At 35.5% G+C, this 18513-nt stretch overlaps 1 protein-coding gene across 3 annotated transcripts in view; it reads left to right on the top strand.

Moving 5' to 3' along the window:
* Nucleotides 1-12713, top strand: part of Scp2 (Sarcoplasmic calcium-binding protein 2) — a 117695-nt gene extending 104982 nt beyond the window's left edge. For all 3 annotated transcript variants that reach the window (XM_076825759.1, XM_076825760.1, XM_076825758.1), the window contains exons 3-7: nt 5671-5723; nt 5945-6064; nt 6143-6257; nt 10401-10498; nt 10571-12713. In XM_076825759.1, the coding sequence (XP_076681874.1) occupies nt 5671-5723; nt 5945-6064; nt 6143-6257; nt 10401-10498; nt 10571-10678 (494 nt within the window). In that variant the 3' untranslated portion in view covers nt 10679-12713. The remainder of the gene's footprint in view (nt 1-5670; nt 5724-5944; nt 6065-6142; nt 6258-10400; nt 10499-10570) is intronic.
* Nucleotides 12714-18513: the final 5800 nt, after the last annotated feature.

Below are 18513 nucleotides of genomic sequence, written 5' to 3'. Positions count from 1 at the left end.
TTTGATTTGATAGATATATCTAGTGGGGTGCTTTAAAGTGAGGGTAATTGAAAGTAATATATTGAGGGGAACAGCAAAGATTTTGTTAAAGGGGTGGCGCTTCGTTTGTAGTTATGGTGATATATAGATACATCATAATTTATTAGAGGCTTACTTGCTCTTTGGCCACCAATTAGTTTTTTGGGAATTTTTTAAAACAAAAAGATTAAATATATTTACTGCCAGATTTGTGGCTGCATTTTTCAATCTTTAGAGAATATGAACAAAATTGTATGCAAAAATAGTGATTATATCCGGAGTTATATGGCGGCGTCTGAAACAGACATCGATTTCTGCAAAAAATTCGCTGGTTTTTTAAGTCGCAAAAGTCTAATTTTGCAAAAACCGACTTAGTTTTAGTACCAACGAGAATGAGACATCTACTGAAGATATATACCAAGTTTGAAGTAAATCGGGTGATTGATTTTTAAGATATCATGCTAACCAATTCCAAAAACATCGTTTTGAGAAAAAAATTTCGTTTAAAGTTTTAGGTACTGTATTTATTAATTGAATATTTTTTAAAGTGTTGTCTAAATATGTATGAATATAGGCATACAGTTTTTAATTAATATAATTTGAGGGTTTCTCTTAAAAAATCCTAAGTATTGCATTCTTTTCGGACCCTCAAGGTAGGGAAACCCCATAATGAAACTACGTTTTTTGGAAGTTTATAAAACTCGAGCAACTGGAAAGAAGAGCTGAAAGGGAAAATAATTTGAAAAGCGGCATGTAAAATTAAGAATTTACATTCTTTAGGAATCACTTATGTATCTACAATTAGTCCAGACGCGTCTAGACATTGAGTTAATTATTTATAGAGCATCTTGATTTTCTTAAATCACATCATGGATTATTTAATATCTACGTTTCTGCTCGATTTTTAATATGTAAAGTGGCCATATGACATTCAGAACAATTCTAGTTCTAAAAAAATTCCCCATTTTTGAAATAAAAAATGTCAAGTACTATATTTAATTCTCAAAATTATATGTGGTACATTTGTAATTGAATTTTAACTGTAACATTAGACGCGTCCACACCGCGAACAGAATATTATTGCGTGTCTGATCACATACGGGGCGATTCTACTTGTTTGTCGCATCTGTTAAGACGACAGTTGATAAAGGATCGAAAAACAATTTTTGTTTTTAGTTTGTAACACTTTGATTGTTGCGTGACTCATATACGAGTGACAGTGCTACCTATTTATTGTATAGTTACGACTAACATTAGTTTACATGGTTATGAATGAAAGTAATACAAATTTTTCATAGATCTTATTTGGAATAAGCAAAGCACCGTAAAATTCGTTAAAAAAATTATCAGAATCAGGTTCATTTAAAACTAGAATCACAGCAAGCAGGCTGATAGACCATTTAACAAACATAACACTGTAGTCAACGCCCTGATCACTATTTTGTCATTATCTTAATGTAATCCCCTAAAAACTTTCGGACGATAAGCTTTGGGATCACGAAACGTGCCTCAGCTCATTATGCCTGATTAATCCAGCTGAATGTGATCATTTTCACAAAAAAATTAAAAAAAAAATTTTGTATAAAATCAGAATTTAAATTTTGGACGAAGTCGAGTAGTAAAGCTAGTAACCTATAATCATAAGTGTGTGGATTCATTTTATTCGCCTACAAACGAGTTAGAAATATAAATAGTTGAAAATACCAGCTGTCATTTAAAAATGTCAAGTTCATTTCGGTATAATTTGAACGTATCTGCCCAAAAAAGTAAATTTTATCATATAATGTCCCCCTCGAGACCAAATAATCCCCAAAACAAAAAAATTGTTTTCCCTGCCATTTCAAAGGTACTAACCTACAATAACCTGAACACCATACATAGGTACACATATTTCTTTATAAGGGGTGTAAAACATTACCTTAGAAGCTTTTAAACTGATTAAGTTTATAAACTTCTAAGATAATGTTTTACACTCCTTATAAATAAATAACCAGAAAAATAGAACCTATTAGCAAAAGAGAATAACATAAAGCAAATAAAGAACACATTGCTAATCAACTGTGTATGGGACAATGGCGCACTCAGGATTTAATCTTGGGGAGCCGAGTTGAACGAACAAAAATATTTTCAATGCAAATTCAATAGAATTCATTAGGTGATTAAAAAAATTTATTTAAAGAATAAAATCCAACTACCTTTTCTTTTTACAAAGCCCTTTCTTTAGGTGGTGCCAGGGCCCCTTGGCTCCCTCTGGGTGCGCCAATATGGGAAACACATGACCCAAAATACTCACCAGAACTTTGAAATGATCCCCCCCAAAATAATCACCATTTCATGCCTCATACAATACCACAAATCTTTCGTCCCCAGCGTTTAAATTATCCCCTGATTAACTCCACAAATATTCAACGGAGTTCTGACTACCACCCAGCGAGTATCACTCCATTACCACACCTCGTACTATTTCAGCAAGGTCGAAACAATAGAAAGCACGTTACACTGGCACGTGTCACCTTATCATTTCGCGATACGACATACATCCCCCGCATTTCGCCTGGCATGATACTCCGGCGCCTGGCGTGCCGCGAATCGTTCAGGGGGATGAATTATTTCACCAGACGGTCGCGTCGATAAAAATTGCCCGCCGCCCGGCGATAGAATTGGTAATTCTGTCTTATTGAGTCGCGAGCGCTGTTTGGCACAGCGTGGCTCCGTGATCTAGAACTGGCGGGGCGACAAAGAAAACGAACGGAGGATGGGAGAGGGAAGGCTCGCCAGCGGGAACGAGAATTAATAAACGGGAAGGCTCCTGGAGGGTTTAAGGGCAGACGACACCTGAAAGAAGCAAGAAGAGTCGCGCCAGGGGACACGAAATTGGGACAACTAGGGAAAACTAATGACGTCCGATTCAGGCGACGTCGGCGACGACGACCTTGCCGGGGACGATGAATGGAACGATCGACGAGGGGCCGTCTTTTCCACGGGCCTGCCGTGAAACCTCGCGCGGAGGTTCCTCTGGATGCACGCCAAAACGCCATCCCCTTAGCCGCCCGTCCCCTCACTTACGCCCATATTTCATTACATCGATTCCTTGTCACGTGTTTTGCCTACGTGATCGAGCCCGCTTTCCTCTGAAAGCAGATCCCAGCGAAGCGCTCCTACGTCAGAGAGGGTGGGTTTTGTTTCGACCATCGAGTCGCGAGGAGCGATAAGCTGACGAGGCTAATGGCGGCTGGGAAACGGGATATTAATGTTAACGCGGCCCTCGCGGATTATAACGCCGTGATGGCGTTGACACCAGCCAGACATAATGCCAGACGTTTTGCGCTTCATCTCTGGCCCATCGCGGGTTTTTCCTTTGGTCCTGCGCCAAACTTCGTCCCACCTCCTTCTCACCTACCTCCCCACCGCTGGCGCTTCGATCTCGGGGTGGGGGAGGGCGCGCCGCCGGGATCGTTTCGCTGTGTTGACTATATGAGATTGACGAGAACGAAGCTGTTTCGTGGCTTACATTCTTGTTGGTTGAAGGACGATGTGATTGATGCTTCTGGTATTTCTGAATATAAATGGCGAGATTGTAATTTGTTCGGCGCTTAATTGGACCTTGAAACGCTTTTTCGCTTGATTGAATATGCTTTCCGTCGTCAGACTGATGAAGAAATAAACGCGGTGTCAGGGTTAGGCTTAATAGCGGGTTTGCGCTTAGCCCTCGGTTCTCACACTGGCTCGGAGTGACCCAGAATTTGACTTTGAGGTGAAAATGGTAGTACTGTTTAAATATGTTCGTTTTCAACGGTGGACGTATATTCTATAATGTTCAAACTTTATCTTAGAATTATGCGACTTAAGGGGTTATACGTAGTCAGGCGGCCGAAAAGAGGCGAATATTTGTGAATTTTTTTTGAAGAAGCGGAAGCGTATATTTTTACAAAACTTTTTGCGTTTAAAAGAGCAACATTTAAAGAACATTTGGTAATTTTTTCGTGGAAAAATATTTACGTTTATAATAAAATAAAAGGCGACATCCAAGAAGCATTTTTAAAAATTTGGTTTTGCGGTGAGCACTGCCATTCGGAACCAGATTATCTAAAATCAAAAAACAAAAACGATTTCGTTAGTATATTAATGTATCCTCAGGTTGACGAAGAGAATTTTCCGAAATATTAAGTTAAAATAAAATGGCGGCTATTTAAAGTTGAAATCCTGATTTTTTCGCGTGATTTTTGCAGGAAAAAATCAGGATTTCAACTTTAAATAGCCGCCATTTTATTTTAACTTAATATTTCGGAAAATTCTCTCCGTCAACGCGAGGATACATTAATATACTAACGAAATCTTTTTTGTTTTTTGATTTGAGATAATCTGGTTCCGAATGGCAGTGCTCACCGCAAAACCAAATTTTTAAAAATGCTTCTTGGATGTCGCTTGTTATTTTATTATAAACCTACATATTTTTCTACGAAAAAAATACCAAATGTTCTTTAAATGTTGCTCTTTGAAACGCAAAAAGTTTTGTAAAAATATACGCTTCCACTTCTTCAAAAAAAATTCACAAATATTCGCCTCTTTTCGACCGGATGACTAGGCATAACCCCTTAATTTAAGAGATAGCTTTTAAGCAGCAGCTGATTGAAAATCGGTTTGGGTTGAATCGATCCAGTGTGACAAATGTATTCGAAGAAATAGGTGTGACAACCGAGGGCTAATAGCAAAGTTTGCAATGAATTTTGCCCCTTTTACGACTCTTTTTGTTAAAGTCCTCTGTTTTTTTTTTTGTGATTTTGGCGTTGACGAAAAGTACTGTAAGGTTTATCCGAAACACAAAAAAAAAGAGATCCATAATCTATATGAATGTGTCTATCGGTGGTAGGAGATTTATTGCCGTATCTGTTACCGTTCCTTCTTTATTTAAAGAAGTTTTCCCGATTTTGCGACAAAACCTGTTTCAGACTCAAATCAGGTAGCTTCGGCTTCTTCAAAAGGTTGCCATTTTAACATTTTTTTATATTTATTAATAAATCTACTACCACCGATACCCACATTCATATAGATTAAGAATTTCTTTTTTTTGTGTTTCGAATAAACCTTACATTACTTTTCGTCATCGCCAGGACCACCCGATTATTTTTCAACGCTCTTTTTGTATCTGCCATGTTTTTTTTTCAGTGTCGCACAAAAATTCAGAGCAATAGTTCAAGATACACTAAAACAGCCTGCCAAACCTCAAATTAATTTGTCGAACCGTTTTTGTAGAAAAAATTCACAAAGAATTACCTATTTTTCGGCCCAACAAGCCGCAAACCCCCCTTAACTCTCAAAGAACTCATTCCTGCACGCACACAAGCAGCCAATTTCATAATTACCCCTCGACCATTCCAACCACCGAAGATATTAAATCCTTTGCAAAGATTCGACTACAATGTGAAAAGTCTTATTAATAAAAATTTAACAGGGAGATGCTAAATGCCCTAATTTTTAAAACGAGAAAACAGCTATTTTCTTCTGATTAAATTACTGTATTAATATTCAGTCACGTAAAATTGAATTTTAACTAGATTTTAAAAGAGGCACGATAGAATCTTAAGGCTACTCCTAGTGAATATCCATCGAGCCTTTATGTAAATAGTCATAACGTTCTTTTAATGATTTTAGATTGCAATCAAAGTGGCGCGATCGATAAGAAGGATCTTGACCTTGCTGTGCAAGTAAGCATTCAACCTCTTGTTCCTAAGTAAGTTGCAGCACAGTTTTGTTTAGATTCAATCGGATAACAAGGACTTATTATGAGCGTACTATTTATAGTACGAGCATCAAGCAAGATTAAAAATGAAATAACGAGTAGTTTTGTTAATAGCTGTATTGGAACCTGGATGTTGTTTATTATTCGCCAGTTGTAGTTACACGATTTTTATTTTTACGATACTAGCGAATCAGCGAGTGCAGAGGCTGGACTGCTGACAATCCCAAGGTTAAGAGCACGAGGGACAACTTGCTTAAAATGTGGGATGGCTTGAGACAGAGGGCCGATGCGGATCAAGATGGCCAGGTAAGAAATTATATCCTGCTTGATATAGATGAGCCATATCCACGATCAAGTATCACATATTTTATTTATGCTTTTCAGATTAGTCGAGAGGAATGGTACTCACTGTGGGAAGAATACGCGAAAAATCCATCGAACCCATCCGACTGGCAAGATACGTACATGAATCTGTCGTTCCAGTTATTCGACGCGTCTGGTAAGTTGATGGAACCCTGAATTTTTCAAAATCATGAAAGAAATATGGATTGATTTTGCTTCGATATTAGTGAAGACTTCGGGGTGTTTTCACGCCAAATAATAATCTACATTATTTTACTTGTAATATCTACAACATGTACTGCTTAACACTATTTTTTGCTGAATGTATAATTATGTATTAGAGCGGAGCGATACTATATAGGCGAAAATTTAAATTTGAGTTTTCAGCTGGCCTGGGTGCGGGATAGTTGTCTTTTGATTAACCAAACACAACTGGAAAAAAAATTTGGACAAATATTCATGTTTGCAGGTTCCTTTTTCTCATAAAAGTGGTCATAAAATCATAAAATCATATAATCATATAATCATATAATCATATAATCATATAATCATATAATCATATAATCATATAATCATATAATCATATAATCATATAATCATATAATCATATAATCATATAATCATATAATCATATAATCATATAATCATATAATCATATAATCATATAATCATATAATCATATAATCATATAATCATATAATCATATAATCATATAATCATATAATCATATAATCATATAATCATATAATCATATAATCATATAATCATATAATCATATAATCATATAATCATATAATCATATAATCATATAATCATATAATCATATAATCATATAATCATATAATCATATAATCATATAATCATATAATCATATAATCATTTTTAGGAGAAAAAGGAACCTGCAGACATGAATATTTTTCCAAAATTTTTTTACAGTTGTGTTTGGTTAATCAAAAGACAACTATCCCGCACCTAGGCCAGCTGAAAATTCAAATTTAAATTTTCCGCTCCGCCCTATTATGTATACATTAATTGAAATATAAATGCCCAAGAAGTGGCATACAGTATGATCTTCTTAAAAATCATGTAAGAAGTAAATAAGACAGAGAACACAATTTGAATACACGAAACTTACATACAACATTAGAAAATTTATAAGGAGGACTTATTCTTTGCGACACATTTCTTTGAATAGTCACTTGGTTACTGATTCTTAAATTTGAAACAATACGCCGTGTTCTGCTAATTAAAAATTTATTAATTTACAAAAAATCCCATCTATGTATCCCATGATACACTATTTATTTTACACGATTCTTTTTTAACCTTTTACGTGATCGATCGGTAAAAAATAGTGTGAAGCAGTATAACATTTAATTAATAATGCAATGTCTGTATTGTGCTATGTATAAAATCATTCGATTCCTGGGTCTAAAGTTATCATCTAAAATGACTTTAGAAATCCGGCCAAACAATACAGGCAGATATAAAAATCTACGTATACCCCATGAAATATTATAAAAAATACAGTAGTTTCCGTAGTTTAAAAAAAAAACATAATTTTGAGGGGTGAGTCATTTCAAATTATTTTAATGTTATTAAATATGATGTACCAAAATATGGATTCACGTAATCTACGTGAAATTGAAAGGAGAGGGTTGAGTTATCATTTTGCTACTTTCAAATTTGTTTATAAAATATAAGCCCTTGATTTTGCAAGCCTCGTTTGACATCGCGGAAAGTACAGAACTTTGGCATTTGGTGCCATGGATGTTGATAAAATTCAAATATGATGTACTACACACGAAATTAGGGGCAGTTTAAGTCATCATTTCATTGGTTTCGTATTTGTTTAAAAAAAACACAGGCCATCGATGTATTGAACTTTTGCCTACCTTGGCGAAAGCAACCTTCGCGAAGGAATTTTTATCTCGAAACTGTTACTCGCCTGAAATTCACCCTTGCTTTACTTTAATCAAGTTCGCCTGCTCAAATAATAACGAATATTAAAAGTTTGTGCAAAGCTGCGAGAGCAAGCACAAGCTCAACCACGAAGGAGCAAAATTGTAAACACCAGCAATGCAAGCGTAAACGTCTGAGGTTTACATATTTTAAACTGCAACCCTTCGTTTTCCCATAAACTATCCAAACCCAGCTTAATCAACTACATAAAAACCTATACACATTAAGGGTACATTCTTGTGTAATCCCTTAAAAAATTAGGATTTTTTCAAAGAAAGCTCTAACACATAGGGTAAAAATGTTTTTGGTATGAACTTATACATATTTTAAGATTATAAAAAAAAATGTTGTTTCTCTCGCGATGTAATCTTCAATAAATAGTTATACATAATCCTGACGGTCCTATAAACACGGTGTACATAAAAACAAAGGACGGATTTCAAAAATTCTTTCTGCATTCTTTTCGTAAATGATCTCGCTATCGTAATACCAACTGTCTTAAGTTTTGGTCCAGTCAATTTGATTTTATTCAGCATTCTTTAGCAAAAGGTTACGGCGTTTCAGGGCACTTTTCTTAAAACATGTACCAATCATCGAATTTTAATTATTTGGCAGTAATGATTGGTAATAGTTACGATAATCATAATTAGACTGCGGATGTTTATGCACGTAATATATGCAAAAAGCATATGCAAATAGGCAAGTAAAATATCCCCTGTCTATTCTTATCGATTTTTTTTTAAGGATAGTTTCTAATTTCTTTATTTTAGCTGGAAGAATTTGTAAATGTGCCTTAATAAATATTAAATTTTGAGCAACTTGTGTCTGTTGGAGAAGATTCTGAGCAGTTGCAATTACAACGACATTATTTCCATTAAAAGTTTCAATTGCCTACTTGCAGAAATAAAATAAAGAATGAAAATTAATAACTTCACTATTGTCGGGTGTTGAGAGAAAAAAATGGCAGAAGCTCTTGAATTTTATCGAAATTGTTTATGTGTATCGAGCGATAGCAATGAAAGAATAATTAGTCTCTACTAATGACTTATTCTATCGCATGATATCAAGCCTTATCACTGATGTCACGTAACGGCTCGATAATTCATCTATGATCGCAACCAAATATAGTGAGCTAGATATAAAAGAAATATATACCATATGTGCATATGCCTTTTAACCCTCGGTTGTCACCCCTACTTTCTCGAACGCCGTTGTCACACTGGGTGAATTTCACCCTGCCAATTTTCAACCAGTGGTTATTTAAAAACTATTTGTTAAATTAAGTCTGAAAAATTCCGGGATAAAGTCTGAACATTGTAGAATATATGCCCATCGTTGAAAGTTGACATTTAAATTGTCATCATGCTTAAAAATAATTCGAAGCAATAAGAGTTCCGACAAAAAGTTGTTTGCTTAAAAAAAGTTGCATGGTCAATTTGACCCAGTGTGACAACCGAGGGTCAACAAAGCATGTACAATATGCAAAATAATTTTTGCATATCAATAAATGCATTTGCATAAACATCCGCAGTCTAATCATAATTAAATATTTTAATAAATCTTTAAATATCAGGAACACCGTGCTTTTATCACCGTCAGAGTTATACCTATTTATTCACGATTACATCACAGAATAAAAACAATAAAAAAAATCTTGCCATCTTTAAATATATTAAAATCAATACCAAAAAGACTTTTTACCCGATGCGTTAGAATTTCCTTTAAAAAAAAAATCCAAAAATTTTGAAGGGATTACACGAGGATGTAGGTAGCCTCAACCCTTTCGCTGCGGATGTCGCCTATAGTCCACGTATTAAAAAAAAGTATCCTCTAGAAAAAAAAATTTTTTTACTTTAAAAAAAGTTGAAAATTAAAATCTTCCTTTACTGTTGTAAAACTGACACTTTCCAAGGATCGTCCGAAAATATAAATACGCAGCGAAAGGGTTAAGCAAACAGACCCGCTCGAAGGCACAGATTAATCCTCCGGTACGACATTAGCTTCCCTTTTTTTTTTTTTTCGTGGAGAAATCCCTAACGGATACCCCTAACCCTCGGGGGAGGGTCAGGGGTTATGTGGGGCTTGCACCCACTAAAACTCCACGGTGGTCGTCCTCGGATGCGGAGTAGCGCGCCTGAGGAGGAGGACTTGATGCGGGAGCAAGCTAGCGATTCGTCCGCTTGCCCCCCTCCTCACGCGCATGATGTTGATGCATACTCCGCACCGATTCCCCGAAGACTCGGGGACTTCCCTGGGGGGTACATTAGCTTCCCTAACCCAGACCTAATGCAGAAGCAGAGGACCGCCTAAAAATATCTGTCGCATTGATGTTAATCAGGTGACAAAACCATCGACGAGACCGAGTTCTGCAACGTCTGCAGATACCACGGGGTCCCGGAAGCCGAGGCCTGCGAGGCTTTCAAAAAATTAGGAGTGGTAAGTGAGAATCACAGTCGCACACGCCCGGCACGGGCCACTAATTTAATCGCGGCCGTTCCATTTGCGTAGGGTCAGGAAATAACCTGGGAGAAATTCACCAACCTCTGGAAGCAGTATTTCGCGTCGGACGAGCCGTCTGCAGCCGGGAACTTTATTTTCGGGAAGACCAGCTTCTAACTCGCTTGCCCCGCCGCGGTGCAGAAGAGGCGCGTGTTTACGTTCCCCCCGCGCCGCCACGCGTCGCCACCATTCGTTTGGTTTCTCCTTAGCCGTCATGCACCCCCGCTGATGACTCGCCCGATCAGGCATTCCTCTTGTTTCGCAACGAAATGAAAGCGCCCGCCACTTTAATTTCGATCGGAACGAAGCGTCTGCTACCGTGTACGCATAAGCTGATTTCCCCACCGGGCGTGTAAATAATTGTCCGCGTGGATCCACGATGGACGATCCGTTCGGCGAACAACATCGTTTCGGAAGCTAACGAAAGTATACATCTCACTGTATGTTTGTATCCGTGGCATATTTAAACGTGAGAGAGACGAACTGGTAACCACCACGACCCGCGCGAGCCTCCTTCGCCCGGTGGCAAAAACTAAAAAAAATAAAAGAAAATTATTAAACGAGGAACATCGTTGAGCTTTCGAAGAGGTGTAACTGACGGTGATTTCGATTAACGAGCAACAGTTCCCTCCAGTCTGCAGTCCAGCGGACGGTATTTTCAGAGTTTTTAATGAACCTGCTCGAAATGAAGGCTACCCACGTATAGTTTCAGCGTTATTACGTAAGTTCAGGGAGAGATGGACGCGGTGAATAGTGTGGAGGAAACAGAACAATCTCGCATAGTCTTTGGCACGATGATTGGAAACGATAGGACGTATCGCGTGTTGGCTTAATTACCATCTAAGGTGCATCACAGATGAAGCGTTACACTTTAAACGAGTTGTTGGTATCGCCCTAAATGTGTCGTGAATAGACATTATATATGCTGTTATATTGAGAAATAAAAGAAACGTATACCTACAAAGATATATGAATATATAGATATATATAATATATATATTTGAATGACAGAGTTTTCAATAAATTGTAATTAAAGAGATTTTCAAATTTTAATCGGTGTTGAAAGGACAGTCGAAGAACGCTGGTACGTACCCGAATCTTCAATTATTTAACCTTCTGTTGTCCATGGAATTTCTGCGCGCATTAGGTACTTTAACCCTTCGTTGACACTCTGGGTGCGAGCCACCCCTAAGCTGATTCTGACGCTCTGCGCATTCTGTATGCAAAATAAATACCTTTTTTCCAAAGCCGACTTGCAAACTATTTTTTCTCCCAAAATATTATATCTGAACAACAACTCTGCAAATTTTTAGAGTCTAATATTGAAATTTGTAAAAGTTGCAATTTTTTAAAGATTTTCTTCGCGTTTTCTCGATGTATGGTAGTCTCGAATTTTTTTACAAAGACTGTGATAAAATTTCAATGAACAAATTATTGGAATACATTCTAGGGACCTTGAAGTTGACCCATGATTTTTTTCAGTACTGTTGGATTCTTTAGATGAGAATGGCAGGCGTTCAAAAATTGCTCTGGGTGTGACCAACCCAGGTAAAGGTTGATCGTAAAAAGAGGGAGTGTGTCAAGGGAGGGTTAATCGTGGAACTCAATTTTGCGAGATATACGATTCTAAGGATTGCTAAAATTATTCTGCATTTTGGTTTGTCGTGATACTTCCATTTGTGTGGAAATGAACATACTTTAGAAAGTGGAGAAATTTTGGTGAGTTTGTGGGCAATGGAGGTTTAACGAACTCAAAGAAAAACAGAGATATAAAGACAAGATACATCTAGACTCACATTCGTGTTCGTACAGGACATATTAAAAAAAAAGGCGAAAAGATTATTTAAATATTACATTTTTAACAGCTCCGGTTTTTTATTTCATATTTTGCTGTTTAAATAATTAATGATAGACAAAATTCAAATTACTTGCAACCCTGAAATAATCGGTTCTGGTATGCAAACTTCGTCCAAGGGGAATCTTGAAACTTCAAGGTATTTGTACGAATACGACTGAGGGATTATTTGCGTTTAGTTGTACCAATCGAAACTTTCTTCCGCTTCGAGGTGTCGAACAGTAACGTTGTTTCGCGATCTAACATAGTCTGTCATGTAATTCTGAATGTATAATAAAGGGAAATTGAAAACATCAACGGGGAATTGATTTCTTCGATTTTCAATACCGTACGTTCAGTGCCATTCGAACACGAGAGGAAGTACAACGAACGACAAAACTGTTCCACGTGAACTGATTAAAAGTTGCTGGATCCTGATACATATTTTCCTTCCTTACGTTAATTAATTACTTAATTAAGTGTAAAATTATTTGGAAAATTATTTTCAAATCTTCTCTTAACTCGGCGAGAGGCGCTACTGGGTAAAATTTTCCACAAAAATATGAAGACTGAGTTTTTGTTACAATTTTTTAAAGAACTTTAATAAAGATTTTAAGATATTTCATAAATTTTCTTTGTTTGAGTTTCTGTTACAATTTTTTAAAGAACTTTAATACAGATTTTAAGATATTTTATAAATTTTCTTTGTTTGAGTTTCTGTTACAATTTTTTAAACGACTTTAATAAAGATTTTAAGATATTTCATAAATTTTCTTTGTTTGAGTTTCTGTTACAATTTTTTAAACGACATTAATAAAGATTTCTAAGATATTTTTATAAATTTTCTTTGTTTCAGTTTCTGTTACAATTTTTTAAAGAACTTTAATAAAGATTTTAAGATATTTCATAAATTTTCTTTATTCGAGTTTTTGCTACAATTTTTTAAAGAACGTTAATAAAGATTTGAAGATATTTCATAAATTTTCTTTGTTTGAGTTTTTGTTACAATTTTTTAAAGAACGTTAATAAAGATTTGAAGATATTTCATAAATTTTCTTTGTTTGAGTTTCTGTTACAATTTTTTAAACAACTTTAATAAAGATTTTAAGATATTTCATAAATTTTCTTTGTTTGAGTTTCTGTTACAATTTTTTAAACGACTTTAATAAAGATTTTAAGATATTTCATAAATTTTCTTTGTTTGAGTTTCTGTTACAATTTTTTAAACGACTTTAATAATGATTTTAAGATATTTCATAAATTTTCTTTGTTTGAGTTTCTGTTACAATTTTTTAAAGAACTTTAATAAAGGTTTTAAGAAATTTCATAAATTTTCTTTGTTTGAGTTTCTGTTACAATTTTTTAAACAACTTTAATAAAGATTTTAAGATATTTCATAAATTTTCTTTGTTTGAGTTTCTGTTACAATTTTTTAAACTACTTTAATAAAGATTTTAAAATATTTCATAAATTTTCTTTGATTCTTGAAACACTGTACTTTAACATAAAAATTACAAAGTTGAAGAAAAAAATATTCTGAAACCGTGGTTTTTTACGTTTCAATTTTTGGTATTTTTGACCCGGTAGCGACAACTTGTGTTACAATATAGGGTGCGCCTCCCGCCTTATTAAGTGCGATAAAATACTTTCCTAATTTTTAGCAATTTCTGCAATTATTTATTTGAAACAATTTCATTTTAATAATACGTTGATGCATATACCGAATCTAGAAAGTACAAAATTTTGAACACATTTTTTCGACGAATTTTCAAGTAACGCGACATGCGTTTAATAAATTAGGGGTGAGCGCTGGACCTCCCCCTCCCATCCCGTGACACAGGAAAAAGATAATAAATTAATCGTTCGTAAATTAAAATAAAACTAAATTAAGTTGTGAAGTGCCTAATTCCGCAATACACGACCACGGTTATATTGATTCCTAACTACGTACAGGGTGTATAAAAAGTGATGGACACCGCTTTCATGGGGGAATCCATATCTTTGGATTGGTGGACATTTATAAAAAAAATTTGCCGCAAAATTATTCAGTTTATTACGTTGGAGATTAATGTTAAAGTTTGTTTTACGTGATGATTACATTTTACAAGTGTAAAAAGAGACTAAAAATAAATTTCAATATTATAAACAATTTTGCGGTAAATGTTTTTTTACAAAAGTCCACTGATCCAGAGGTGTAGATTCACCCCTGAAAGCGGTGTCCACTACATTTTATACACCCTGTACATAAAATCAAAATTCGATTTCGCTAACTGCACACAAAATTTGAGACGAATTGGTGACCTTAAGGGAACTAGGCAGTCGAAAAATCGATTTTTTTATTGTATTTTCCGAAAGTACTATCTTTTCTCAATCAAATGCCGCTTGGTTTATAGTAAAATTCGCAAAATTGTAGATTTGGCAGCTAAAAACGTGAAGCGGCAACCTATAGCGTCGCCTTTGCCCAGAAACTTTAAACGCGTTTTTCTCGAATATTTTTTTCGTCTTCATTATTTCCTGATCGACTTGGAAAAATTACAGAATGTGTAAAACATGTGCCATTTCGAGGAAAACCTCTTATAGGGTCCGTAAAAGTTCGAGATTTTCATAAAAAAAAATTAAGAAGTCACCAAATTTTGGTAGCGCAAAAACAATGACGCTTGACGTTTTTGGCTGCCAAATCTACAATTTTGCGAATTCTACTACAAACCAAGCGTCATTTTATTCAGAAAAGATAGTACTTTCATAAAACGCAGTAAAAAATCGACTTTTCGACTGCCTAGTCCCCTTAAATTACAAAGCTTTAAAGTTCGATCCAAACCGCACCCTGTGCATTTCCCTAGAAAATCTTTCTGCTCAAAAATTGTTCGTCCACAAAATTACAACTTAGTTCTTCTTAAAAAATAATTCTTCTATTGCTAAGAACTTCCTCCATCGACGTTCTACTGTACAAAGTGACTATAATTTTAAAAATGAACTTCGGCGCCAAGTCAGCAAGATGGTTCATGCACGAATCAATTTGTACGTTGTATAGAGTTCAGCAGGTCTCCGACACGACACGAATATTTCCGTCAGGGGGCACGGAGTGCTATAAAATTCGCCTCGATAGTTTCGCCATCAATCACTGCCGCTGAAGATACGCGTCCGAATGCGTGCGTCGGAGCAATAAAACGTGTAAACTGAGTAGCGTCGAGCACGGTCTGTTCGAAGCGTCCGCGCGGCGGGGGATGATAAATCATGACCCGTCGTTTGTTATAGCGATTTTTGCAAAGAAAAGAAAATCGACCCGAGATGACGAGAAGGTCACAGTTCGAAGCAGCAGCGCGAATGTTCACGATGGCAAATTTTATTCGGGGGAAGATAACTGTCCTTGGTCACAATCACACGTGATATTGTTGTTCCCGAGTTAGGGGTAGATGTTAACGGTGCAGTGGAGGTTTGCAATGTGCATGTGCATTCCATTACTCTTTGAATAAAGGTGTACGTCATTCTTGAAATAAAATTGTCTGTGGACTAAGCTTTGCGATGTTTAATCATTTCCCTTTTTCCTACCTTTTGTTGTTTTTTTTTTTTTTAATTTTTAAGGGATGCTGAGAGTAATGGGTCTTCTATATAGGGAAGATAGGATCGTAAAGCTTTGCAATCAAAGTATTTCCCTCAGGCAGACTAAAGTTTAAGTTGCTGTGTACTGATATTATTGAATTTATTCAGTAAATAAATAAAACTTATTCGGGTTGAAGTCACTGTGCTATATTTTTTTTTTGTATTAAAATGTTAAGGTCCACCTCTGCTTGTTTGACGAGTGAATAAGGTGGAGTACAAAGGGTTAACGTAAATGAAGGAATTTTGTACAGGCAACTTTAGCTACCATCTATGGAATATTCTACTTTTTCAATTTCAGTAGAGATCCATTAATCACGGAATATTTTTCTCGTTATTCCAATTTTAATTGTCACTATTTTTCACTGACGTTGCTTAACTCGTGTATCTTAGAATTAAGGGGGTATACCCGTTTGGACCCTCGGAAAAAGTGTACATTTTGTGGATTTTTTTACGAGTCAACGGCTCGATGAAGATTTCCCGTTTTTTTACTATCTTTGCATAGTATTATGAACTACTTAAAGAAAAAGTTTCAGGTAAAAAACTATTGTTTTTCGGAAGTTATGCATACATATCCGAAAGTCGCTCGATTTTAGACGGCTAAACGGTGGGCCTAAAAACTCGCGCTACGTTCAACCAATTCACTTCCAATTTTGCATGCAGGATCGTAATAAGATTCCACATCGTCCAACGAGAGCGTTTTTTAAAATAAAAATTCAGATTCCCCGTTTATTATTTATAAAGGAAAAGGTGACCTTTTCTCTTTGAAAAATGTAACTTTACCTTTGATCTCTCACCATTTCTTTATTTTTCAAAATTTTCAAAATCGGCCCCGTTGGACGATAGCTATTGACATACTTTATAAGAAGATTTTATTGTTTTTGATTTCAGACACGACATACAGCTGTTTTCAGGCCCACCGTTTAGCCGTCTAAAATAGGGAGACTTTCGGATATGTATGCATAACTTCGGAAAATCAATAGTTTTTTAACTGGTACTTTTTTTTTAAGTAGTTCATAATACTGTGTAAAGATAGTAAAAAAACGGGAAATCTTCATCAAGCCGTTGACTTGTAAAAAAATCCACAAAATGTACACATTTTCCGAGAGTTCAAACGGGTATATCCCCTTAATAGAAAGTAGAAAGTAGGATTTGTCAGTTTTTAAAAACCGGGTTTAAAAACCGGTTTTTATTTATGAATTGAAAAAATTCGAATACCGGGTTTTAAATTTAAAAAAAAAATATATTTTATATATTACAATTAATATGTAGAAATGAATTAATTATGTAATTAGAAACGTTAGCATTGTGACTTGAAACTCGCCTCGGACACAAGCATATTGTAGTATGTAACAGTTTACTCATTACTGTAAAACTGTACTCATGAGTTCATATATTCTGAAGAAAAATACTAAATGGAATAAAGATTTATAATTTGGTACCGCTGTAAAAAATGTATACTTTGTGCGGATTTTAGTTTTTTTTTTCATTTGGTTTTGTATGGAGTCTATTTTATTGTGTTATATTTTTGTAGATCCATAAATATTAAATGAACTAAAAAATTGTGCGGATTTTAGTTAATTTAATTTTTATTTATTTATTTGGTTTTGTATAGATACAGTGTATTTTATTTTCTTATATTTTTGTAATTCCATAAATATTACGGAAACTGAACATTTTTAAAATAAGTACAAATATTTATTTACTATTTTAATTATATATTTTTTGTGAAAATTCGAAAACCGGTTTAACCGGTTTTTGGGAATAGTGGAATTCGGAAACCGGTTTTTTGGGAATAGTGGAATTCGGAAACCGGTTTTGTGGGAATAGTGGAATTCGGAAACCGGTTTTTCGGGAATAGTGGAATTCGGAAACCGGTTCTTTGGTAATAGTGGAATTCGGAAACCGGTTTTTTCCGAATAGTGGAATTCGGAAACCGGTTTTTTGCGAATAGTGGAATTCGGAAACCGGTTTTTTGCGAATAGTGGAATTCGGAAACCGGTTTTTTGCGAATAGTGGAAGTCGGAAACCGGTTTTTTGGTAATAGTGGAATTCGGAAACCGGTTTTTTTAAAAGTCGGTTTTCGTATAAACCCTAGTAGAAAGCTCTTTGAAAAGCCGATGTTGGAATTTGTTCTATACAATAAAACTGACGCGTGAAATGGTCATGTAGTGCCGAGGACGAACCTGGCAACTATGGAAATGGATTGCCCATAAAGAAGTGGAGAAATTTCGACGGTGACAAGAGGTGGAAATAAAAAGGTAGGACGAGGAATGGAAGCAGAAGAAACAGTTACAGAGCGTATCGAAAGAGGTTTAAAATGGTTTCGACGTCTAATGAGAATGGGTGAAGAAGGATGGCCGCAGAAAGTATCCTAATGCGCTCCACGCTCTGTCCTGCCAGGGAAAATGTGATAAACCAGAAAATTCTGAAAAGAGGGATCAGAGAGACGGCTATCTAAAGTTTGTAGATGGAAGACACGTTTGATAGAGACAGATGGTAATTGCGAGTTTTGCTATTA

The sequence above is a fragment of the Andrena cerasifolii genome, chromosome 13 (genome assembly GCF_050908995.1).
Source record: "Andrena cerasifolii isolate SP2316 chromosome 13, iyAndCera1_principal, whole genome shotgun sequence".
Classification (NCBI taxonomy): domain Eukaryota; kingdom Metazoa; phylum Arthropoda; class Insecta; order Hymenoptera; family Andrenidae; genus Andrena; species Andrena cerasifolii.
Note: the sequence above shows the minus strand (reverse complement) of the source record. Positions and strands in the feature narration are given on the sequence as shown.